Source organism: Semicossyphus pulcher, unplaced genomic scaffold (genome assembly GCF_022749685.1).
Source record: "Semicossyphus pulcher isolate SPU_LCO1_2020_fin unplaced genomic scaffold, fSemPul1.0.p SCAF_17, whole genome shotgun sequence".
In the NCBI taxonomy this organism is placed as follows: Eukaryota; Metazoa; Chordata; class Actinopteri; order Labriformes; family Labridae; genus Semicossyphus; species Semicossyphus pulcher.
Window position 1 is genome coordinate 18,712,170 of NW_027211681.1, and position 27,182 is coordinate 18,739,351.

Genomic DNA, 27,182 nt, shown 5'->3' on the forward strand with positions numbered 1-27,182 from the left:
ATGCAATGTAAACACATTTGAATGAATGAATCATGACGTGATCACGATGAGTAGCATCAAAGAAATGTGGCCAATGGTACATCTCAAATGTTTCCTGCAACGTTCTAACCCAGAGAAATGTGTCATTTTCTTCAAGGTAACAGTGGTTTCATTTGGTCGCAAGTTTCCGTGGTAACGTGGGAGAAAGTCGTCAAACTATTTACCATTGTTTGTTTTTCTCAGTTGCGATGAAATGCGATAACTCGTTTCCGTTTGCTGCGGGACGTCTCCAAAGCTGTCCCGGGAAGGCGCGAACATACGAGTGAAGTTCGTGACAAGCCAGGGTTCTTTCATGTGATCTTCGAGGCAGGGGTGCGCCCATTTGGCGACAACTCCCATTATACATCACTACTTCAGGATTTCATCAATGTAATTCTTTTGTCATTGTTTTGACTGAGAGATGTGGCTAAAAATACAAACTGTGCGTATAAACATCAGTTGAAGAGATGACATATTAGAGCAGCTGAAAACATCTGATCTGTGTGGAGGGATCAGAGGTCATATGACATATGAAACAAAAATAAATTAAGTCAGATTGATGAGGACTAAATGGCTGGTGGTTCTCAGATGTTAGTGATAGATGAAGGTTAATGGAAAGCTTTGACTGATGATCAGTACCTCATCGACGAGTTCCTTTAGGTCACCAGTCAGAGTAGCTTGGGGGTGCGGAGGCCCGAGGGAACCGAACCAGAGTCTTGTGATAGGGAGAGTTAAATCTACACACACACATACACACACATACATATGGGGAATTCTGTATAAACTTTATATCTGTGGAGAAATGTGTCAAATGTTTCACTGTCTTTAGACTCCCAATCATACACACTAATTAATATCCCTCCACCAATTAACACGGTGGCATGCAAGCAAGCAGAGCCACTGCTCATACCTGAGCGCAGCGAAGTCTCCATGGCTTTCAAGCACTTGTTCACCATGATTACCTGTATTACCCACACTGCAACACAAGAGCGAGGGTGGACAGGTGATGAGAGAGAATGGAAAGACTCCACTGACAGCAACAAGGATGGAGGGATCCTTGGAAAGCGTCTCTCAAGACGGAAATAAAAAGAGCAGGGAGACCCAGGATGAGATGATGGAATGAGATCCGTGCAAAGAGAAGAAGACCATGTTTTTGATTTCTGATGAAAGACGTAAGAAGGACGTAAAAAGATCCATAGCTGAGGTATCCCAGAAGAAACAAGGAGAGTGGGCACGTGGAAGAGCAGGAAGGACGTGTGATAGTAGACAAACATTAAAGTGCAACGAGCCACGGATAAGAGGAGCTGGAGAATGGGCGGAAGTGACATGAGGAGAAAATATGAGGATCAAAGAACGGAGAAAAGGAAAGAAGAGCTTTAATTAATTTGATCCTCAGGAAAGATTCAGAAAAGCAAGGAGCAACACTAACAATATTTCTGTCTGTAGTTCGTTGTTCAACATGTGGGTGTGTTGGGACTCACTCTTCGAAGACGTCCTCTGTGTCCATTCTTCTGTAATACTTGGCCAGTTTGACAGAGAAGATGATGCTGGGAATCAGAAGGATGCAGCAGCCTCCAAGACCAAACCAGAATGTGTTCTGAAAAACACATTTACAGGTCAACTTTCATATTTTTACTCCACTTAACAATTTATTCACCCCTGTCAAACTTAAAAAAAACACACTTTCACTGTCCCAAGTGAGGTTTCATAGCTATTTTGCGAGTATGACACTAGAAATGGAAGTTGAAATGTTTTTTCTGTGGAGAATCAGCAACAACTGCAGCCGTTTTTCACACATAAGATAAGATCCCTGTGCACGTAGCAGTACATCTTATCTCTTTGCTGATCTCGTCCTGTACATGCACAAGTTGTGTTTTGTCAAACGTATCCCTGACTGTACATTTTTGCCATGAAAAATGTAAACAAAGGCTGTTATGGCAGTGTTCAGTTAATCGCTCCATCCGTCTGTTTCATAACCATTAAGGACTTCCTACTTTTCTCTTTTGTAGTTTAACTGTTGCCACTAAAAAGACGTCATATCAGGATGTCTAATTTGCTGGTTTTCCAAATTTTGAGACATTTTAAAGACTGAAAAGTCATAAAAAATTACAGATAGACTATTTGATACTGAAAATAATCATGAGTTGCAGTCGTACAAATTCTTTATCACACAAAGACACGGATGGACAATAAATGTACACCTTATCAGTCACAAACAGTGCAGAACCTAAATATAAACACATGTGCACGGACACACACGTAGCTGTGGCTGCAGGCACGCTGCTGGAGCTCTGATATATAAAATCACTGTTTATGTGAGCCACAGTCTGCAGCTAGTTTGAGCTCTCATTAAACTCTCACAAACTCACATGCATGATATATAGTTAATATGTAAATATGAACCCTTATACGTCCTTGGGGGTCAGAGTGCAAACAGTGAATAATCTGTGTGTATGTAGCTCCCCGCCCTGCCTCCAAACAGACTGTATCTCATCTCAGTGTGCGCGGCTGAGTGTGTCTGAGACTCGAGAACATACTGTTCTCATCCGTGTGGCCCAATGACTCCGCAGCCTTCATCGCTCCCTCAAACAGTCAAAGAGCCGTTTATATTTCCAGTCGGAATCCAAATACATGTGGGGAACATGTTCAGTACATACAGCTGCAGAATGAATCAGAGCACCTCATCAGCCGTCCACACACACACACACACACACACAGATAACCACAGTGTTCTGATGCCTTACCACTGAATCGACTATGAAGCTGCATCCTACTATCTCCATGCTGTCCACAATGTTACTGATAGGTTTGCACTGGGCAACCTCTGCAGTCAACTGTGAGGAGAAAATACACATTAAGTATAGTATAGAGCAAAAAAACCCCAAAGTTTAGATTACAGGGAGTGTGTGTGTGTGTGTGATGTCAAATGTAAAACCAGAACTTGCTGAGTATGTGTAAAGTGATTCACTTGTGGACATTTTCAGTCCTGCTGGCGAGTCTCCTCCTGGAGATTTGATTAGGATCTTATGTTGTGGTGGACACAAGGATCCTTTAGAAAGTCAGGTGATGTAGTATAAAGAGTGACAGTCCATGTAGGGTGGACGAAGGGGTCAAACAAACTCAGGACTTTCACCCAGGAGATCAGGATTCAGGTCCCAAGAGGGACCAATAAGGATAATTACACTCTTGCTTTCTTCTGTGTATAATTAACCCCTAATCTTCAAAATGAATCCATACAATATATAGTAAAAAAAAAAGGTAGCATACTCACCGATCTTTTAACCCATGTTGTGTACTGCTGAAAGTATCCCACTAAGGTATCTGTGTAGGCCTTTGTTTCCTAGACATCAACAGAGAAAACAGAACATGTTAGCAAATGTGTCAGCAGACTGTCATGGATGTGGCCTAGTTGCACAAACCCTCTGATTTTGTTTTTCAGATGCTTGTATTCTTACTAAAGAGCTGATTGTTCGGGATTCTTAAGAATTAGGGATGCACGATATTATCGGCACGATATCGGTATCGGCCGATGTTGGCTTAAAAATGAACTATCGGATATCGGCCAACACGCCGATATCTGCCGATATAATTTACCGATAAAATAATGGGCTGCTGCATACTTGATTAAATGCCCGACCTCGGCGCAATGTCCCCGGCGCGAAGAAAACCTGCGTGGCGCAGCGTGATGACGTCACGTGTGTCTACCTGCAGCATGAGAGAGTTAGAAGCCAAAATGTCCGTGTTGTGGAAGTTTTTCAAAGTGTCCGAAATAGATAGCAAAACTGCTATTTGCAATGACTGCTCAGCTTCGGTGATGCGAGGAGGAGCCAAGGCAAAGTCTTTCAACACTACAAACTTGATTAACCATCTGAAGACCCGTCACCCCGACCGTTGTAACAAATGTGATAAGAGTATCACCATTAAACTGTACGCTAATTCCAATACAGAAGAGAGTTGATGATCTCTGCAATTAGGTGTGCTGGAAAAAAATATCGGTATCTGTAATCGGCTGAATGAGTTGTAAAATATCGGCATATCGGATATCTGCAAAAAATCAAATATCAAGCATCCCTATTAAGAATGACGTACTGTATATGTACGTATTTTGTATCACATCATACCGCAAGCTCAATTCCAGCAAGACTATCCTTAAAATGCAGTTCCAGTTCAGGTATGATTTTTTTGGACTTTTTTTTTAGATAAAGATGTCATCTAAAACCACTCGACTGGGGTGAAGCAAGCAATGGGACAAGTCCCAAATATATCCATAGTAAGCAGGCGTATATTGCACATATAACACTGTTGATGTAATCCCTTCTTTTACCTGTTTCACCACATGGGAGGCATTATGAGTGATGAGGTACTCTACTGCATCGATGGCACTCAGGATGTTCGTGACCTTGACCTAAAAAAAGAGACGGCGTAAAGGTAGACTTTAATTTATGAGACAATCAAGGAAGTTTTTGTGTTTAATAAAATGTTTCTTGTCTTTTGAGTTAACAAAAGTTAATAGTGTAGTGTATTTAGTAGTAGATTGTCAAATCATTCTCTGTGGGCTAATACAGAACAGTCATACAGTTCATTATAATTTATTTTATCTACAACATGAAAAGAATCATTAAGTTCAGAGCACACGTGAATTCAGATGTTCAACTTGATGCTATCAAATGTCAGGTACTGTGTGTTTTGTCAGTGTGTTTGCTCACCGGCAGGTCGCTGGACGTCCTCTGCAGTTGCCTGATACTCTGACTCATAACACTCTGTATGAGAGGACAAATTGTTACAAAAACAACATAATTGCACATCTAAATACCTATTAACAAACACCCGAACACATCACGGTCACAACATGAACAACACAGCTTAGACAGACGTGCACAATGAACACAATGCTGTGTATCAACAGCGGCTTACCCGCGCTCTGACATATTTCTGTCAACAATTAACAAAAGAAGAAGAGACAAAAAAGGGAAAGTTTGGATCAGCTAACAAATATATGTTTTCCAATATTGCTTTATTGTCTTTTGCCCATAATGTTGGCAACATTTGCTTTAAGTCTTCTGCACAAAATATTGACTAGATGTATTTTGCTGCTGTTCTTGTGGTTTGCATGAAATAAGGAATAATATTGTTTTTTGTTGCATTATGATTTTTGTCATGGGGAGATGATCTGTCTGTACTTCTTTGTGCATGTGTACAAAGTGTAGTGAGTGTTTGAGTGTGGTGGGAAAGTTGATTACCATTGCTTGCTCCATGGGAACCACCTGTTCCCTGTGAATCTGTCTGATACTGCTGGCATGTCCTTTCAGTGCGTTCTCCAGAGCACCACGTGGCTGTAAACAAACAAACAAACAAACAAACAAACAAACAAACAAACAAACAAACAAACAAACGCAAAGAGAACAGCAGTTTGTTACAGTTACATATCATGGAGTTGCTATGAACACTTTTATTCCATACACTTTTATATCTTTTATTTAATCAAATGATTTATTATTCTTTCCTTCCTTAGATATACATACACACGGACAGTAATCCCTCTGTGTGATTTCCCACGTGCTTTAAATGGCGCAGTTCCTGTACATACCTGTATATACACTATGCATGTGCCATAAATGTGTGAGTGTCTGTGTGTTCAGGGTGAATGGGCAGCTTGTTCAGGCTAACAAGCCCGATCACTGAGCAGACAGCCAAAAAAATTCTAGACGCTGTTGGACTGTACATTTGGACTTGTTTGTGCAAGAATATTTTATGTGTTGCATCTCATTCCAACAGTGTACAACATGTGAATAAATATATGTTAATTAATAACTAAAAAAACAAACTGGCCATAAATGTTATACAGCAAGTAAAAAACCTCCCAAGTCGACGGCCTGGATGCATATTAGCTCCAGCCAAGTCGTATGTAGATGTCTGTGGTGGAAACTGTGTCCAAATCAAGTTGCTGTATGTTGTCTAAATGTAACTTCCACGTGTCTTTAAAGGGGGGGTGTTATGCTAATTTCAAGCTTCATATTTCACTCTGTGGAGTAGCTTAGCATAATTAAAAACTTTTTTCACACTGGTGCTCTGTGCAGGCCCTCATGCAGCCTCTGCCTGAAACGACTCAGTCAGCTCCGTCCCTTTAAGAAACCCCGCTCCTACAAGCCCACTTTCTTCTGATTGGCCAGCTCTCCGAAGCCTGCTGAGGCTGCACCTTATGACGTCACAAAGTGCAGCGTGTAGAAGAAACAGTGTAAAACCTGGTGTTCACAGCGGCCTGCAGACTGAGCTGAGAAGCCAGAGGATTACTCCAACATACTTTTACCTACAGATTTGAAACTTCACCCACGTTTAGTCTGGACCTCCAACATGGTAACACTAAATATATATGTCTTAAAATGTGAAACAGCATTATACCCCCTCTTTAATATTTGCCTTTTGAATGGTAATGTGTTGGTACGATGATGATGAGACTCACCAGCTGGTCGGCCTGAGCCTCCAGGTTGGTAGAGAAGGACAAGAGATCCACCAACGTGACTCCCTTATTTACCTAAACAACACAACAAAGAGGGTCACGCAAGATGCAGGGATAATACACAGTAACAGTAGTGTTATTGGAGTATCTGTCTGGATTCGGTGAAGTCAAGTTTTCTATGCATCGTAATTTCTTTTATCCATTTCATAAGCATGAAATATCTAGTTAGTTTAGTTATAATAACATCCACACAAGGGAGCAACAATCACATAGAAGATAATTATTATGTATTTCTAACATAGATATAATATGATCTTACCCAGACTTAATATAAACGTCTTTGCTCATAGTTTACCGAATGGGGACCTGCTATTTTTTGTCATATGGGCAGGGATTCCCCACAGTGTCATACACTACAAGCACTTTCCACACACATACACACAGTTTACCTCAGCCAGGTAGGACTGAAAGTCAATCTGTCCGACCCCGGAGTTGGCGAAGTTGAGGAGGTTGTCTCTGCCGGCCTGCTCCAGCAGGGTGATGTCCCGCAGGTCGACCTGAACGCTTTCAAACACATTGGCCAGATCCTTGTTGTACTGTTGTGAAACACACATGTGAACGCACAGGTTATCAGGTGGTCTTTCATTGTGTTCCTCCAATGCATCAGTACTGATAATGACTGAAACTTACCACAGTTCTGTTGAGGAAGGCGTTGATGTTGAACATGGTTTCCAGCTGCAGAGCGTGATACAGACCCTTGTTCTCATGGCACTCCCTATAAGACAAATATGGTACAGTCTCTTTACTGTCTGTCATTTTTTAATAAATTAAAGTAATCAATGAGCTTTATGTTGGATATGTGCAGTAATAGCTGTGTGCATGTTACCTGTACATGCTCCCCAAAGTCAAATCAATATTCGGATTCTGAAACAGCATCCCAGGAAGGAAGTTCCTCTTGGCAGGATGAACCATGAATGGTGTGTCTATGATCTACACAAACACAAACACATGTATATTCATCAGCACAGTAGCACAGCGTCTGTTATGTAACTCTAACCTGCTCAGATAAAACCCTCTCCAAGATACACAGAAAGAGAAGCATGGAGGAGACAATTCAGGAAGGAGGAGAGTGTGCATTCGGTACCTGGAATAGCTGCCGGTTAGCTAGCGGTTCACAAATCAGCTTCTCCACGTTACCACTGACAACAAACAAGGTGGTCACGATGCCCATCAGCACCCAGCCAAAGAGAAAGGAGAAGCCCACCCCGCTGAAAGAGCAAGAGGCAGAGTGTGAGAGACATTATCACAAAAAAACATCTGTTATGTTTAGTTTGTGTCTTCCATCACACATCACAACATCTTAGCTCAATATCTTCTCTTTGTTTAGGGTTCTTCCTTCAGCCTAATTAAGTGCTTTCAGGTATCAATTTAAAGGTGTTTCTGGAGCTGGTAAGCTGATAAATACCAGCAACCAGAATCATTTTATTCTAGCAAATTGCGTCATTCAGCAGGTACAAAGCTGCAAAAATGGTTAACTGTAATTAAAAAAAATTTATTCAGAAATGTATCTCAAAAAGTCTGTATGTTAGATGTTGTTATATATAGATATTATTCAATTGCTTGGTTGAGTTGTTTGTAGAGAGACATCATGTACTTTTTGCCAGTTGAAATAAGCTGATCATCAACCTCAAACAGTCCAAGAAAAGTTTTATCACACAGTTCGAATGTCATTGTTTCATTTAATTACCTATTTTATTGTTAAATCTTTCTGTCAAAAGACAGATTTTACTAAGGGTTACTTCTCGGATGTGAAAAATGCCTACGAAAACCCCTAACCGTCTTAATTTTGTAATTTTTTTGTGTATGGATGCAACATATTTTTCTTTTACAGCAGACATTTTGACTTGTCAGAATAGGGAAAATAAAGGTGTATCTAACAGCATATATTGTGGCTTTGTTCCATTCAGTTGTACCAAAGAAGAAGTAGAAGTGTGACCCTGAGAGAGACCCAGGACCCTGTAACTCGCACACTTGTTACACATTACGTCTTTAATACAAGTCAAACTGTCTGCATAGAGATACTCAAAATGATTCCTTATAGACTCTACAGTGTTGGACTGTTTTGGTAACTTACGCCATTAGCAGGTTGCCGCCAGTGTTTGATAGGCAGCCCCGGGTTGTCGGCGTAGCTTGCTTGTCGTAGCCACAGGTGCCACACAGCAACCCGAGGAAGTTGAAGGCCACGACCAGGACGACCATACAGAGCACTGCCACACAGCCGATCCACCTGCAGCACAGACACACATTTAGGAGATGAAAATTTTCACTGGCATTTTATACATTGGTATTATAAAAAGTGCTGATAACAGTCACTTTAAGCTTAAAACCATGGATGATGGACAATCTGCTCTCATAATGTGATATTTTTGATCAACACACACCAACCTGTAGAAATCCATTTGGTCAATCTGTGGGTAAAAGGCTTCAATTTTTTTCTGTCCATCATTGATGAAAATTGTGAAATTGGCCAGAGAGGCTTCTACTGGAAACATCTTGGCGAAGCTGGTAATCTCTGTGCTGATCTTATCCAGCATGTTTTTTACTCCTGCAAACAAAAAGACAGACAAAAAAATAATGAGGATGCTCCATAAATTTGTGTCTGTCAACCAGGAGGGCTGGTCTAACTGATCAGGACTTACGAGGCAGAGCTGTGGTTTCATCAATCAAAAGCATGCAGGTCAAGGTAAGAGAGAAAAATATATTAAAGAGAAATACTACAGTCAGACTTAATTAAGAGGGACGGGGGAAACAGCTTCATTTGTTAAGAAACAGTATCACACACTTAGGTACCTGAGACAATGTTTTTAGTTTGTTCTTTAACCAGTTTTGGCGTATCATTGAAGGATGTGTAACCCTGGAGGTGGAAAGTACGAGAGAAAAGAGGATTGAGTAAAAAGATTTTAGGTGTTTTGGAAGAAAATGATGAGTAAAAAAGAAAGTGCGAGGTGATCAGGCGGATGCTGATGAGCTGGACGCAGACAGACTCACCTTTTGTACAATGTTGCTCAGGTCTGTTTTCAGGATGACATTGACGTTACCCAAAGCCTGATTCACATCTGGAAGCTGAAATAGGGAAGGAATTAAAAATATGTACTTGTTTCATTTTAAGGATCTCCTTTCATGTGCCAGGAAATATTTAGCTTCTTGGTACCTTGGAGAAGTCAGCGTTGATTCCCAGCTGGGACAGCGTGGAGCGGATTGTGTTGCAGGTGGGTGACACAGCTCCGTTAGTGCAGGCGGGGTCGGACAGGGTGTTGGACAGAGAGGCGCGCTCCCCTGACAGACTCACCCCAAGTTTTCCCATCCCCTCCTGAAGAACCTCCAAGGAGGAGCTGACGTTCTCTAGGGCCTCTTTGGTCTCTCGCATGGCTGCAGGATGAGGAGGAAAGATTAGCAAAAAACTAAATATAATCCACAATAGTGTGTTGTTTTGTATTGTCTAACTAGTTAGCCTCACAAGTTTTATATAAATATACATGCACAACTTACGCAACCACCACAGAGCCATGTATATCATAACAACAATCACTGATTACAATGACCACACACCAACAGTCCACGAAAAGAAAATCACAACAGAAGACATTGGTTCATGATTTGTAACACCCATGATACACTGACACCAAGTAACGAGCACAGCAAAACTGAATCCAGATCAGCTCTGATTACCTTTGATGGCACTTTCAACTTTTGCTTTAAATAAAAGGGAATGAGACGGAAACACAGAGCAGAAGGCAAAGTTAAATAATGGTGAGGATATGCCCTTAAAAGACATGTTAGTAGTGATAGTGTTCTAATATGTTCTTGAAATAAAAAACAACAGTATTTTCTTTGTCCTTTTTCGCAGCTGTCGGCTTATTTTTTGGCGGGTTTATTCATAGATTTCAAAATAAAAGTCACTTATCAGATGTTTCATACTCAGCTGTTTGAACTGAACAGGAAGTCATATCTAAAATGAATACAGAGTGTTGTATGTTACCTCCTGCCATACGCAGCGCAGTGTCCAGTGAGGGAACCACCTCTTTCTCCAGCTGACTGTGGATCCTCCCGCCCAGCAAAGGCCCAATGTCTGTCAGGAAGCGACGGAAAGATCACACAACAACAGTTAAACCTTTCATAAGTAAACACAGGAAGCTAAAGGTTAAAAAAGTGAGAGACATGTATGTTGAACTTACTGTCGAGGTCTGACAGGACTTTGTGTTTGGCTGTGGTGTACTGGGCTGTCAGGTATTCGACTTGCTGCAATAGACAGAAACACAATGTGAGTTAAGAAGGAACAGAAAGTTATAGCATGAAGTTTCAGATGTATGTGTGAGGGCTTACCGCAGGTGTGTTGTTAGCAAACACCCTCAGGTCTCTCATGTTGGTGTTGATGAACCTCCGAGTGTACTTAATGTTGTTGCTGACATTGTGGTTCGCAGAATAGGCGATAAGTATTCCCAAACTGAAACGCACACACAGACACACACAGACGGGATCAGTAAAGGAAAGAAACACAGGGAGCGGTTTTCACCAGCAGAGGGCAGCATGGCTACATTCAGATATTTCTGCTGAATGGGCTTCAGGAGTCACTCAGGGGTGATTCACAGGGATGTGTGAGCGGTCTGCAGAGTCACATGAGCTCTGTTGGAGGAGTCTGCTTACTTTTGTCTTCTTTTTTATATCTTTAAGATAAAATGTGGATTTCGAAAAGAGACACTGAAGCATCTTTCATTCTGCCACTCCGTCCTTTGAGAAATAAATCATACCTGTAATCAGGTAGATGGGTGATTAAAAACAGCACACAGCTTTGATCCAAATGCTGCCATTATATAACATGAAGACACCAAAGAATAATGTTCTTTTAAGAGTGTTTCAATCACGGCCAATAAGATTGTGAGCGACTGATGAGCAGGATTCTTTTGTTTCTTCGCAGTTAAGTCGAATGTGCAAGAACTTGTTTGTAATTTTTGTTTTAAGAGATTAAAAGCGTTTGAAAAAACTCTACATGAACTAGAGAACGTAAAAGTGCACAATAATAGAGCCTCTTTTGAAGAATCTAGGATCCACCTTCTCTGTTACTGCACTTTTGCACAATATTCTAAATTCAGCACCGTAAGTGTAATAATATATTACAGAAAACAGGATGAATAGCTGATGTCATGCAGTTTTTCAGCTGTGCTTTTGGTGTTTTGAGCCTTTTCCCTGAATGTGAAAAAGACAAATATAGTAAGAACTAGGGATGCATGATATTGGATTTTTTGCCGATATTCTCCAACCCTTTTTGCCGATCGCCAATTTCGATACCGATATTTTAAGCACATGTTTTTTTCCACCTTATTGCAGAGAACATCAAGTCTCCCCTGTAGTGGAATTGAAATCATGCCTACTCTTATTGTAGTGGCCCACTGGCAGGTGTAGAAATAACATAATACAGTGCTTTTTAAAATGTACACATTCCCTGGGCAAGATAAGAAAATTACTTTAACTTAGGTTATCTACAAAATGCCATATTTATTTGTATGTAACATTTTCTTTTCTTTTTCAGGGAATCATCGAGCATTTAGGCAAAATTAAAGCTGTTTTATCAGCGGAAAATATCGGCAGAAAAATGACATTTATATCCCACCAGATACCTGGAACAAAGGTTTTTCTGCATGCCAATCAACGGGGAGAAAAACAAAGAACCTTCTGTGCAAGAGACTATAAAAGAATCATAATAACAAACCCTGATCAGATGATATCTCCACATCTCCAAATGGCCAGAGTGCTTTATGTATGCATATGTGCATGTGTGTGTGAGTGTGTGCATGAGCATGCATGTGTGTGCTGTGAAAGCGCTCATTCAGACAGAGAGGCCTCTCACAGTCAGCCAAGTGGTATCAGTAACACCTAACTGTCCTGCACAGGTTGGATCCTATTTCTCTGAAGGTACACCTGTCTCCTCCACAGCAGGTAACCTGCACACACGCTCTAAAAGTTTGAAAGTAAAACAAATCTGGAAGTGAGGAGTAAGAATCATGTTCCTCAGCATTTCTTGAAGCTAGGATTAAGAGGATACATTAGAAACTACCGTCATAACTCTCCTGAATGTCTGACTAAAGTGTCAGTGGCTAAGATGCATTGTCGGTAGTGAGGCAACAGGCTTTGACAAAGAGGAAGAACGTGTCGAAAAAAAGGCAATATTTTTGGTTCTGCCGCATCAATTTTTATAATTTCTTTATAAACAGTAGTAAGTCCAACAAAGGTGCAGGAGAAATGCAATGCTCAAGTGGTGGTGCATTCTCTTTAGACCCCACATGTTTACACACACCATCCTGAGTAATTTCTTAAGATAAAAAGTAATTTGTAGAAATGATTGACAAAAAAATGGTTTGTTAGCTCCTTATTAACTATTTAGATTTGATGTGACTTTATCTTTATAGTAAATTTTAGTGTTTATATGTTTATTATAGGGCTGCACGGTGATGCAGTGGTTAGCACTGTTGCCTCAGTCCAAAGACATGTTTGTGAGGTTAATTGGTGACTCTAAATTGCCCATAGGTGTGGGTGTGAGTGCGAAAGGTTGTCTGTCTCTATGTGTCAGCCCTGTGATTGACTGCTGACCAGTCCAGGGTGTACCCCGCCTTTCGTCCAATGACAGCTGGGATAGGCTCCAGCCCCCCGCAACCCTGAACAGGATAAGTGGTAGTGGTAATGAATAGATGGATGGATGTTTATTATAAAGATAGCAGTAGATAAGTGGAGAGAGAGAGAGGTGAGAGAGGTGTTGGTGATCCACATATAAACCATATTAATTCAGCAAACATTTGGTTCCTGGTTGCTTTGGTATCTATGACTTTAAGTTTTACAGGATATGCTTCCTTGTGTGTTGTTTGTCTGAAAATACATCCATGTAGTCGTATAAATATAAATAGTATTGTCAGTATCAAGCCTATCAAGTCTATCCAAAACTTTTGAAACGCAAACGCAAAAACGCAAAATTTCTCTCATGTTAGGAAAAAACAAGACGATAAAGACTGAAAACAAGACAGTGACGACTTACCTGATGAAGATGGAGGTGGCGATGAGGGAGGCAGTGAAGAAACCTCTCTGACAGTCGGCGTTCTTTCTCTGTCTCTGGTGCATCTCCCCTCCGCAGTTGTCGCAGCAGCACCGACACACGCAGAAACACATGCCAATGATGGGGGTGAAGAGCAGGAACACGATACCGATGGTGCCACACACGATGAATCCGGTCTCGTAGTAGATCCACTGCAGGAAGACAGGATTAGCACAATCATCATTCGCATCATCATGTGGTCATATCTGAGACATGTTACTTTGTATCGGCACACTGTTGTGAGGAGTTTACCTGCAGTAACAGGACTACATTGTCTGGCTGTGTCCCCAAAGCACGTGCACAATGGTGGGTGCAGAAAAGACAAGTGCACATGCCCACAAATAAAGCAGAAGCAAAAGGAAAACAAAGACAAAAAATACAAGGTTAGTGTTACAGTGAAGAGATTAGAAAGCAGCAGAAATCACATTTTTCAAGAAAGAAGTGACGGCAACATCAAGAGTAAGGTAGAACATATAATCCCACCGGGGCTGATATAATCTAATTGTGATTCTTAACATAATCTTACTTAATATTTTAAACTTAATTATGCACAGTAATAGGGCTTCATATCATTTATGGGTTTCTTTAAAATGGATTTTAAATGCATTTCTAAGATTTTGCAAATCACAATCTTTGCAAAACTCCTGCACACTATCTTTCTTGCATTATTACTTTTTGCAATCTTTCGGTGATATACATTAATCAGGTAAATGGTTTGTGACAATAAGAAGCCATCTGAAAGATGAGTGTTTTGCACCCAATCACATTCCTCATATGAAATAGGGAGAACATGAATACCAAACAACATCTAAAGTAATAATTTCGAAGATTTTAATTTAAATAAATGTCTGTTAAGTCTCTATCTATCGCCGAATGAGGTAACACAATGGTGATTGAGCCTATGGCCCACTGATGAAAGCTTTTGCATTTGCAGAATTATGGTGTCTGGTATCGTGGAAAAAATCACAAGAGGCGCCCAGTTAGTGACGGGTTTTCCATCAGCCAGCAGTGGTTGGTCTGCCAGAGAGGGTAGGCGGAGCTAAGTGGCTGCTTTTCCGGTTTCTGCAAGTGTTGTGAGTAAACAGTAATCTACTATGGCTGAACAAACAAAGACAAGATCGATGACGACAGATACAACTTCAACAAATTAGACGCTCAGATGAAGGCAAACAGTCTAAAAAGGAAAGCGACCGTCAGCAAGGAAAATCAAGAGTTACAACCAGGGGTGGGCAACTCTGCTCCTTGAGGGCCACCTTCCTGCATGTTTTAGGTTTCTCCGCACTCTAACACACCTGATTCTAATGTTTCGCTCTTTACCAATCCCCTGAGACGCTTCAGTTGGTTGGTAACGAGCAGATCATTCAAATAGGGTGTGTTAGAGTGCGGAAAAACCTAAAACAGGCAGGAAGGTGGCCCTCCAGGAGCAGGGTTGCCCACCCCTGGTTATAACTGTTACAAAGGGAGCCAACTGTGGACCGCAATTACATTTATGGCCATTAGGCGTCGCCGAAGAGAACGAAACTGAAATCTTCAAGATTATATCTTTAACTATGCGAGAGTCTCCAATATCTTATATGGGGCTACAAACATTTAAACTGTACAGTAAAAATGTATAAATGTATCCCAAACTTTTTACTTTAAAAAGATTGATTACTATAAAACAAATCCCCAAGGCAGCCACAATAAATCAATAGAACCTATCATTATGTATTTGTTCTGGAGAAAAGATACTTTCACAGGTATTTAATGAACAAATATAGCCTCAAGAATCATAACTTTCATATCAGGCTAAGTTAACCTTCATTATCACTGGAATCAAGCGTACCTTTCTCCATTCTTCTATTTTGATTCCGCCCATGTTTTGTTGAACAACTTTGACAATCAGATCTGAAAAGAAAAAAAGAGCAGACAAAGTCATCAAGGGTTTTTTCTTGTCTGCAAACATTGTCCAGTAGAATTGTAATCCCTTGTACAGCTGCGTTTTACAAGCAGTACACAGCTGCTAAAGGACTCATCTGCCAATTTCATACACAATCAAACACACTTCCTGTGTAATGTTGTAAAAGCTGCTACGATGGAGAGTAACAATATGTTCATGTATTTCATAGGCACACAAACAGATGACTTGTTTTTTTTTAATTACCGAGAACAACATTACAATTTTGTTTTCTCATTTATCCAACAGCTGTGTGTTTGGAAGCTGTTGGAAGTGTGTAGTTTGCCAGTGAGGATGCAGCACAGTCCAGCTGTCTGTGTTTATATAGGTCAGCCAACACTAAGCCTACCTGGATGGTGCCTCACTCACACTGTGAACTTACAAAGCAGGTAAACAACACTGATTCCTCTTGTTTACGTGCACACCAACACAAGCCCGTACAGGCCACATATTTATGTATATTTGACGACGTGTACAGTAAAAAACAAGACATTTAGATCTGTGTAATGTTAGAGCTGAATTCTGTGTTCCCAAACCAGTGGTGAAATGTATATTAACCTCAGTACAATACTTAAGTACCATTTTCAGGTACTGTACTTGTACTTTACTTGAGTATTGCCAATTGATGCTACTTTATACTTCTACTGCACGACAGTTCAGAGGGAAATATTGTACCTTTTATGACAGCCTCATATACTTAATATAACAGCACAAGTTCCCAGTTACTTTTTGCAGACTGATCATATAAAATATAAATAATATTCAAGAACAATCAACCCATTAATTCATGAAGTATTGTTAAAGATGAAGCTACCTATCAGTATACTTTTTGCTCCACCTTTACTAGATGTAGCGTAGGTGATAAATTCTTAAAGCTATTATTTTATGCATAATTAATTATAATCCAATAGTATAGTATTCATAATTCTGATATGGGCCATACAGCATAAAGAGTACTTCTACTTTTGGTATCTTTGTATATTTCTATGCTGATTTTACTGTAGATAACATTTAAATTAAAGATTTTCCCAAAGTCCTAAAACATCGGAGTACCTCTTTCACCACTGTCACAACCATACTTATATGTACCAATACAAACAGTATACGAACATTGAGTACTACTTGCTTTAAGCTGCAAACATAAAAATGTCAATCTTGCATGTTTTTAATTTTTACAATGTTTGTTGTCCGTTGAAAAAAAATGTCTGTGTGTGTTACATCTTTAAGGATACAATATTGTCATCGAAAGGCTTCACATGTTGGTACAGGAGGTGCCACTGCACACGGCAAGCAGATGGAGGCTAGTTTAGTATGCAAATGCTGACACAGCTGGTGCGCACACACACACACACACACACACGCACGCGCACACACAAAAACACGGTCTTCCCTGCCTTCTATTTCCACACCAAGGTGCGCTGATGAAGTGAAACATGCCTTGACTAGATTTGTTTATAACAGTAAATTACTTGAACTAAAGTATTAGTATTACTGTCTATACTGTCTACTCAATACCTCTCTCTTGATTATTTTATTCAGCAATCAATTTGTCAATTATTGTCCTAATTAATTAATTAATCATACTTATAAATAAAAATCCCCAAAAAACATAATCCACCACAGACCAATCTTGCATCTTTAAACTGGTTGGGAGATGTGTTTACATCGGCATATGGCGGAGAAAAGCAAAGGACACAAAAATGGACACATTTTGATTCTTGGATTTTTTTGAATGATTAAAAGTTGCCAATCAATCGCTTGTTAATCAAATGAAGTCTGCTTTTTACATGTTTTTTACTTTGTGAAAGTAAAACCGTCTTTCTGCTGAGTAAAAGGAGATTTTGGATATCCTTAGTGACCATATGGATAATCCTCTCAACACCATCTTGCCCTCCTGCTGGGAGGCGGCTGCTTTATCTTTTCTCAGATGTTTACTCAGTGTTTATGAAGCTGGTTCACCTAAAGAAGACCCCAGACTGTCACATCGAGTAAAGACATCCATCTCTGTAAACTCTGCAGATGTAGCATACGAGTGCATCTGAATCGTGCCGATGCCACCTGCTGTTTCTCAGCTACTTATTTAGCATTAGCCACCGAGGGCAGTTAAGCTTAGACAGCTTAGTTCAGTGACCCAGTATAAGAAAGAAGGGGGGGTAAACAGCGATCAGAATTAGACCTGAGAGAAGAAGAGACCACTGCCTAACTTGAACTCGTGTGTCTGAAAGGGAAATGTAACGTTGTGATGTTTTCAGTGGCTATTGTGAAGAGCTACCTTTGATAAACCAACTATTTAGTACCAAAGTATCTTGTACTGTGTCTCTTGACCGTTTAAAGAAACCCCAGTCTGACCTGATATTGTTAAACTCAAGTTAAAGAAAGAGCCTCAATGAGCGCTGCTTCCTGGCTGTTGGGATGTTTAAGTCAGAAAGTACAACCCTCTTACTGTAATGTGTAAATATAGGCTGGCACAATCCTCCATGCTGACCCGCGCTTAGAGATTACGGGAAGGTGCGAACATAACCTTACACAACCTAACAACCATCTCTGCTCTGTACATTACAAGCCTCATTTAAAATAAAGTATCACTGGGGGGGCCACTTTGGCTTGGCGGTTAAATCGGCAACCATATACGGAGGCTATAGTCCTCAATGCGGCGGCCCCGGATTCAACTCCCTTTCCACGTGTCATCCCCACTCTCTCTTCCACTGTTTCCGGCTCTATCCTCTGTCCTCTCTTCAAATAAAGGCATAAAAAGCCCCCCAAAAAATCTTATATAAATAAATAAATAAATAAATAAGTAAAGTATCACTCTTAGGCCCTACCTAACACAACAAAGATGACTGGACTGAAACATCTAAAGGACCAACCCTGAGAGGGGGCGGATGTGGGTCCTCTGAGAACTTGTAGTTGTTGTAAAACTAAAAACTAAAACTTGTAACTTTTAGTTGACTATAAAATGCTTACTTTTAATAAGATAGATTTTTTATACAGCCAAAAAGTTGCAAGTAATCAGTGGAAGTGTTGACAAGAGCTCGTAGAACCGACTTTACGCTATGAACTCCTTTTGGAGGGAGCAGGTTAAATCACTTTAATGGCCAATCGTACCTTCCAGATTATGTATAATAATTCTTGGGACCTGAAGAGAAAGAACTTTGTATTAAATTAAAATTAAAGAGCATATTTCCTTTTGTTACCCCACAGGCGGGTGGGGTATTGATCATCAGATTGGAAACCACTGCTTCAAAGATATCCTTGGACAGCATATGGAAAGTTTAATGTGAGGGTGACAAAGTGGCATTATGACTCTTAAAATCTAAACCAATCAGGGTCGCTCCTTTACCACAGTTTTTAAAAACAAGCTTCAATGTTAGTAAGAAGTCGCGCTTTTGGCTGCAGTTCAAAGGGTGACATAAGTCGTGTTAGCCAAAGCACAGTTCTGTAGCACTTTAAATATGACGGTACGGTATATTTTACTCAGTGTTACACAAGACTCTAAGTACAGTTCGTATGAATGGCACCAGGAGCTAAAGAAAGTTACACAGCCCACCGGGAGTGATAAGAGGATTATATCTTTCCCCCCACGAACCAAGTTGAATTATACTTCAAGAAAAGAGAGTTTGCTTAAAAAGAAATGGCTGCCCTTTAATGTTACTGACTAATCAATACATCTGTGTGTCTCTCTTCAGTAGACAGACAAAGTAAATGCTGTCAAGTCCAGGATACTATCAATAAATAATTGCATGCTAAGAGTTTATTTGCATGTATTTAAGCGCATGACAGATGAATAGCATGAGCAGTATAAGTTGCTGATGTGTTACACAGCAGCTCAGTGCTCTCTCTCTGGCTTCCCTCTGTTTGTTTAGACAGATTAAAGCATTAATACAAAAAAAAACCCATGCCATTTTGGAGGCAGTAATTCCTCCCTTGTCTTAAATATCCTCATCACACAAACACTTTGGCTCTCTCTTGAGCGTGATCCTTTTTAAAGCGTCTGTTTCCTTATAAACAACCTGCCTCCTGCCATTCACAGTAATTAAGGCGACAGACAAATACCAGGACTATGACCCACTTTCAGTTCATGTAAGTGTGTGTGCATGCCTCAGTGTGCTTACACATAATGTGTGTACGTGGGTGTGTGTGACAATGCCATCTGTAGCGGCGGTAGCTTTGCAGTGTTAGCATTAGCCCCGTGGATGCTAATCCTCTAATCTACCCCGGGTGTACCGGAGGGATAAGACACTGCCTCCTCAACATGTAAAAGAGTCCAAAATGCATCGCCAAAGAAACCTTCGCTCAGATTTAAGATGGATGAGTGATTAAGGAAAAGGAGGAGAGACGGAGACGCTCATGAACCAGGGATGACCCCCGCAGAAGAAATTCTTGTGCATTGTTGGCTTTAAGTTTACTCTTTATAGTCTTTAAACTTATTAAGTTATATTTTTTATATGTGGTCTTTCACTCTATACATGCTTTAGACTTGCTTGTTACTGTTACTCTTACGCTCAAGATTATTTACATTGATAGTAAAACATAGGGATAGGGATTGGTGGGGAAATTCCAACTGACTACGCTAAGCGCCACAGTGATAAATGGTTAACCGTTATAAGATTGATCAACCTAAGACAATCCAACTGATCTCATAAGACTAATCAAGTTACTTTTGTTCTTCAGTGTCCCTCACACCACAGTGCTCCTTTGTGTTTCTACAACCTTCACCTGAACTCAGCCTTTGCCCTGATCACAATCACCTCTGCAACCGCTAATTATAACCAGACTAAAGCCCCTAGCCTCGACTTCAACCGACCCGAGGAAGCTACAGGGCAGCCTCCACATTTTCTACAGGTACCCTGAATGAGATGAGCTTGTACCGCACAATAACGTCTGTTAGGCTTCAGCGGAGAAACGACACGTGTCAGTGAAACCATGGAAGATGCAACATTCATTTGATTGGCAATTTTCAGTCACATAAATCACCTGTACCCTTGCATTTGCTGTAATACCCAGGACTGGGTTGCTGTGTCGCTCAGTTACCAAGAATCTCAAGCAGCGTGCAATAGGTGACCCAGCATTGGCGTTTCTGCCAGAGAAGTTATGGCGGAGCCAACACAAGAAAGTTGCCCTTCACTTCACTTGTCTGTAAATTAGCGTAATGCTTTTCCTGGGCTCTGCTAGCCTTGAGAGTCTACTTATGCATCCATTAGGTAAACAGGATTACTCTGATCAAAAAGATTGATGATGTAAGTGACAACTGGCTGTCATGTCATACAGGTGACAATGTTTGAATCTCTAGGAACTGTGTTGTCCAAAAACACATCTGCAATTACTGCTTTGTGCTACAGGTGCTGCTAAAGAGAACAAACCTGAGATCTGAGTTTGTAACATTGATGTTATATGCATTATCTGCTTTTCAACTAGAGTCATTTAGCTAGATTCATCTTGGGTAGAAAACTTTTGCTGTTGTTGGTTGTATTTCAGTTTGCAAAATATATATAAAATATTTGTATATTAAAGAATTGAATCCTTAAAAAGCTGCATTTTCAAATAAAAAATAATCAACTGTCACTTATTGTTGATTTTTGGACAGAATGTGTATCATCATCAGTTCTAATATTTACAGATACATATATTTAAAGAAACAGGTATCATGTTATGCAAGTATCATAAGCTTTATAAAAGAAATAAATGAACAATATTACACTTTAATCTAACTTTAAACCTGTACAAGTGTTTCCTTTTATATTACAAGGCAGCCATACAGAGTTAGATAGCAGAATATGTATGTAGCTTTGGTCTTATAAATGGTGATTCCAAAAAAAGGTTTGAGAACAGTTTAGTGATATATGACATTATAGTTCTAGTTATATACTAATACGATATAATAAGAGATATTACTTAATTATTAAATTGTAACCTCCAACACGTCCTAAACTTATTGTGTTTAAAGCTACACTGTTCTTGTTGTGTTTTAGAAATGGTAAAGGACTTGGCTTGATTTTATGGTTATGTATAACAACCTAATATACAACCTCACATACAGACAGTATTACATGTAAATGTCATACATCTCAATCAACCACTGATCTGATGCTGTTTTTGACATTTATCAGGATGAACAGATCCTTAAAAAACACTACCACAGAGAACACTCACTGAGGACCTAAAAACACATGATAAATGTATAACTTATCTATCTAGATAAATCGTTAGTTTATCTATCTTAGCAAACATGCGCAAAATCTTTTATCCATAAATCATGCATTTAATAGTTTTATAAGGGAGGTTCTTGTGCCGCTGTTCCCCATTTTACTTGCGTTTCTAAATTGAACTTTTGCCTTTGATTGACCCTGTTACCGCCATAAGATCTGATTATAAATTGTTGATGACTCAGAGGACCTGGCAGTTTAGGCAGCACCCTGGTCACCTGAACTTGCAAAACCTCTGTCTCATGAGTGAACTGTAATTAACCTCAAGGTAAGCGTCCTTGTCCTGTCCCTTGTCCAGTGAAGTGAATGGCTCGGCATAATTGTGTAGCTCCAAGTTTTCTTTGGCTTCAGCTTGACATGAAGTCTCCACTGCTGGAATCCAAGTCATAAAAGTTAGCTCAGATCTTTAATTACATTTAACAATCTTGGAGAGTTATTCGTGCTTTTATCACTCTCTTCTGGATAATGAGATTACGAGATATTCTGATACCACTATCTCCTTACCTAACAATCCTATTCCCGCGATAAAAAAAAGAAACATATTATTATTAACAGCTGTAGGCCTACTTACCCTCGGAACTGAAGCCTTGCATACTGTAAACATTGTCTTTTTACTTGGGCGTAGAATATTGCCATATCGCTGACATTTTGCTGACGTTACATTGTCTAACGTTGTCTGTTGTTTGCTGAAATTTTGTGATCAAAGAGTGGTGAAGAAGTATTTACTTCTGGTAAAACAAGTTATTGGATCTGTGCAAACTGACGCTCTCTCTGATACTGATCCTGTATTTTAGGGGATATCTTTACTTTTAACTGTTCTAATTGTTATTTAGTTTTTGTCAGCGATTTGCTTTGTAACATTAGTTTTGAAAGGTGCTATCTAAAAAAAGTTAATTATTAATAACATGCTTTAGATGTTTGTGAGTAGCACGCATGGTGTGGCGTACATGTGATATGTGATTTGCGAGTGCGGGACCTGACATCCAGGTGGTCTCTACCTGCGCGTGAGTGTGACAGTGTGAATCACACTGGAAAGTCCCTTGCAGCAGCAGCAGCATATGGTCCTGTGGATTAAGGTATTACGTGGTGATGCAGGTGACTGAGAAAGCCTCCTCTAATCGCTGATCTGCTAATTGATTAGCCAGCCAGCAGCTCTAACCCTGGACACCAAAATGGCAGCAACTTAAAACCTCCAATCCTATTGCACTGTGTCATCCTCCAACGTGACCACTCATAGTTATACACACAGCACCAAAACAAACCGCTTAAAGTGGGTTATAGCTCTATATAGCCATCACTGAGTTACTATACAACAGTGGGGTGGGAGAACAACAGAGAGGACAACATTTACTGTGTATGTATTGATCATACGACAGACCTGATCTCTATTTAATCACTTCAGTAATGTTAAAGCACAGGCCTGAGAGGTTTACTTATGAGCTATGACAGCTATTGATCCCATTAATCTGCTCTTAACATTAGTTTATGGGCTCAACAAGCACACCTTTGATGCATGCAGCCCTGCCTCTCAGTGCATGTGTGCATTTTTATCAGGGGCATCTTGCAGCAATTTTAGAAGTCATTGGACAAGTCAGACGCGCAGAGAATAACAATACATTAGTAATGTGCAAATAACTCCTGTCCCAGAGGCCTCTGAGGTTTTCAAAGTGTTTTTGGACTTTGCTGTTTAGTTAAGGACGTACAAAAGGTCTGTCGGAGCCTGTGATGCTTGAGAGCGACAGCTCGGCCAGCGGTGTCTAACCTTTATGAGCTTGTGAGCCCTTAAAACAAAGCACAGGCAACATTTGACCTCTCACCAGAGGTTGTAGACTCAGCAGTTGTCCAAAGGGTTAATTGGTCTTCTCAAATTGATTCATGTGAAGGATTTTTTAAGACTTAAGTATTTTTACATTTCATAAAAAAGGGAAAATTTGAAGAAAACAGCAGAAAAACAAACAAAATCTTTATTATCTCTGATTATCTTGTTACCCTCCAAGTTTGATCATGGGACCCCCTTAGGTGGGTCTCAACCACCAGGTGGAGAAACATTTAGCTATAGCTGGAGGTAAATGACTCAGGGTTTAACCACAGATGAGGTGTTTGAGCTTTTCAGACAGCTTTAAAGATCACTGGCTACAGATTCTTCTATCATAGCTAATTTGCAAATGCATATACACACAAGAAATATTATCATGCACTATTATTTTGAACCTCAAATGAATCCACTGCTATTCACTTCTACTTTTTCTTACCATATCTACATGCAGAGTGATGGATCCCCTCAATACTGGTCATAGCATTGTTATATCGGTTCATGATTTCTATTTCTAAGCTTGATTTGAAACATTTCTAAAACAATAGCAGTAAAGATACAAGGATTAATCAATACATAATTAGTCAATCAAAGGCATACCAATTACAAAGATTTTGAATAATGCATAGTTAGTAGTTTCAGTACATTTTCAAAGCATGTTAGCATGCTTGTTTCAGCTTCTTAAATGTGAAGATTTGCTGCTTTTATTTCTCACTTATGATAGTAAATGAAAAGGTTTTGTCTCCTGGACTGTTGATTGAAAAACAGAAGCAATTTGAAGACCTTAGTTTGGTCTCTGGGAAATGGCTGATTGATACTTTATAAATTAAAGGATTAAAAAATAATAATCCTAAAACACTGGCAGATTAAAATAAAATGAAAATATTGATTAGTTTCAGCCCCAAAGAGCAGTTTCTGTGCAGATTTTGAAGGAATGTGGGCATTTGTGACGTAGATGTTGCCTACTCACCAGTATGTTTTGTATATGTCAGCATCGTTGCAGGCTTACTAGTTTAATATTTAATGTTTAAGTGTACATAGAGAGCAAAGTTAAACCGGAGTCAAATTCCTAGTACGTGTACATACCTGGCCAAAAAAGCTGATTCTGATGTCTGTAATTTAAAACGTGTATTTACTCATGCACCAAAATTTGAACTTTTTGGCATGTTTATTTATTTTCACTAGTTTTGTTTAATTTAACTATGTTTCATACCGTATACTGAGTATATATGTTGATTTTTATTGTAAGCCACACAAGCGTCTTAAGCGAATATTTTATGCAGGATAAATTGAAATATAATTAAATTAATATTGGTTAAATTATCTTGTCTTATTATTATCTCATTATCTAAATTCTTTAGTGTCAAACAACTTGTTGAACATCAATCCAAAACACAATGTGGCCATTAGACAACACTGCAAACCATTTACTTAAAATAACTGATCAGGTCACTGAATCCGATGGGTCACAGAATTTAGTGTAACACCTGTTACGCTTTACATAACACACATACTTTACTTAAATGAGGATTACGGTTATTTGATAGCAATGTGAGCTATGTGTTTTGACAGAATTACTTTTAACCACAGGGAAAGTTAAACCAAGACATGTGCGATATATTAGAGTGATGAGAAACAGAGGTAAGATAGAGAAAGAGGGGCATTAACGTGGAGGAAGGGGTGGAGGGCGATAATCTTCTCACCTTTTGGAAAGGAGTTCGGTTGAACGACGTAGAGAAAAGCGTGGACCATGTGGAAAAAGATTCCTATGGGCCCTGGCTCGTAGTAAGCGTGGGTATCATAAACCGCCGCCGGTACAAACCCAAAGTTCAACCGCTCCACAGGTGGACGGGACCGCTGTCTACGAGCGTCCGCCAGGACCCTAGCCGGGGTCCCGTCCCTCTGTTCCTCCTGCCGCTCGCTGCTTGTGGCCCCCCAGCAGAGCAGCAGCACGAGCCACCTTGCCCACAACATGGCTCAGAAAAGTCCAGCTTCGAACTAAAAAGAAAAGAGAAACAACAAGGGAAAAAAAACTCCTGGCCCCGGTCGCACTACAGCCTAGCGGGATGATGGAGAGGGGAGTCGAGACACCTGTCCCTCACGGTGCTTTAATCCCCGCGGGCAACTCAGAAACAACAGTCCGAAGGGACACTTTTACACGTAACATCCAACGATCGAGGTTCTGGCAGACGTTAGCTCCTGGTTTCTCGGTACGGACTCTTCTCAGACATCTTTCCGGAGAACTTCAACGGCGCAGGGGACCAACGGCTCGGGGATGTGCTCGTTCGTTATCTTGGTGTCCTCACTCACTCTCAACGGCTGCCTGCCTTAATCTCGCGTGCACGTAAAACCCAAAAGCGCTCGTGACAGTTGAAAGCTCGCCCGGGCGCTTGTGGCGCGCGACATATAGCAGGGTCCAATCACCTGTCTCTCTCCCTGTTAGTTAAAGGTGCCTGTTGCTATAGGCCATTTTCACATAAGACTTTTTTAGCATATCACAGTAGGAAAAGCGTAGGCGTTTATAGTAGCATTAATGATGGCTGTATTCCATTTAGCTGCTTCAATTTCATGGTCCTGGTTGTGCGTATGCTGACTGCCTGTCATGGCTTTCTCAGACACCTGAAAAGAACAGAAACGTTGTTAAAGTTATTATTAATGCCTATGCTTTCCCTCCTGTTAGAAGTCAAAACGTTAGCTGTGAAAAAAGCCCTTATCAAAGGCAGTTTTATCAGAGATGCAAAATAACTTTTTTCATTTACTGTAGGATACGCATGATTTGGTTATCATTTAGGTTATTTTCTATTTAAATACTTGTAATCATTTTTGTAGATTTTCCTAATTACACTTCAGTAACATTGCCAATGCGGGACTTTTGTTTGTGATCCCTGAGCGGCTGACCTTCAGCTGTGAGGTCGATCAGATAGGTGGTCAAGGCTACAGTGAAATGCTGGCAAGCACAGAGGGTTCGAGTTCAAAAGAGGGAACACCCAAAGTTCAGTCACAACCTGGTTAAGTTGTGCAAGTGTTAGAAAATAGCTTTGAAGTCTTTCACATGTCAGCGCTCTCTTTCATCCTCTCCAACATGGCTCACAGTCGCTTTACACGACACTACAACTGGTTAAATGTAAAATATTTTGAGGTGATTAAGAAAACACAAGTCATGCACCCAGGAGTAGATAATTTTTCAGTGTTGGACCCTGAAAAAGTCCCCCAGTGTGTGTGATGACGGACACCCCTTCCAAATGCCCATTCAAGGGGAACAGTGGTCTGCAGTGTTTGCCCCTGCGAACAGAGACCGCAGTGACTCCTTTCAGTGAAACAGCGGCCTCTGTGCTAACACACACAGACACACACACGCGAGCGCGCGCATACGAGCTGTGTTAGACGCATCACACCAGAAAGGGTTACAAAACAAAAACCTTGTTTTATTCTCCTTCTGCCATGGAGGAGATGTATTACATAGATGGGTTGTACATGGAAAATAAAAACAAGGAAATATCAGATTCAAACATGTAGTATGACTTTTGGTAGAGAAATATCCATGCAGAACAAATTCTCTCTCTCTCTCATACATAAACACACACACACACACCCACACACACACACACACACAC

General features: G+C 40.2%; 1 protein-coding gene across 1 annotated transcript; it reads right to left on the bottom strand.

The window, feature by feature from the left end:
- Positions 1-1,268: 1,268 nt before the first annotated feature.
- Positions 1,269-25,542, bottom strand: prom1b (prominin 1 b). Its single transcript, XM_069665878.1, has 25 exons — positions 25,272-25,542; positions 15,442-15,503; positions 13,869-13,895; positions 13,560-13,768; positions 10,859-10,979; positions 10,711-10,774; positions 10,515-10,604; positions 9,687-9,904; positions 9,524-9,598; positions 9,326-9,389; positions 9,175-9,183; positions 8,921-9,080; positions 8,610-8,762; positions 7,620-7,743; positions 7,362-7,465; positions 7,166-7,250; positions 6,925-7,071; positions 6,479-6,550; positions 5,259-5,351; positions 4,725-4,778; positions 4,343-4,423; positions 3,290-3,358; positions 2,763-2,852; positions 1,500-1,615; positions 1,269-1,322 (listed from the first exon to the last, which is right to left on the bottom strand). The coding sequence occupies exons 1-25, from the start codon at positions 25,540-25,542 to the stop codon at positions 1,292-1,294; spliced, it is 2,589 nt and encodes an 862-aa protein (XP_069521979.1). The 3' UTR covers positions 1,269-1,291.
- Between the last annotated feature and the right edge of the window lie 1,640 nt (positions 25,543-27,182).

What these genes read in the sequence shown, in the direction of transcription:
- prom1b (XM_069665878.1), bottom strand. Translation starts at nt 25,542, where the DNA reads ATGTTGTGGGCAAGGTGGCTCGTGCTGCTGCTCTGCTGGGGGGCCACA. An exon ending in TGCGCTGCGTATGGCAGGAG is followed by an intron (nt 9,905 to 10,514) that starts GTAACATACAAC and finishes CTCATCCTGCAG; the next exon opens with CCATGCGAGAGACCAAAGAG. An exon ending in GACCAAATGGATTTCTACAG is followed by an intron (nt 8,763 to 8,920) that starts GTTGGTGTGTGT and finishes TCTGTGCTGCAG; the next exon opens with GTGGATCGGCTGTGTGGCAG.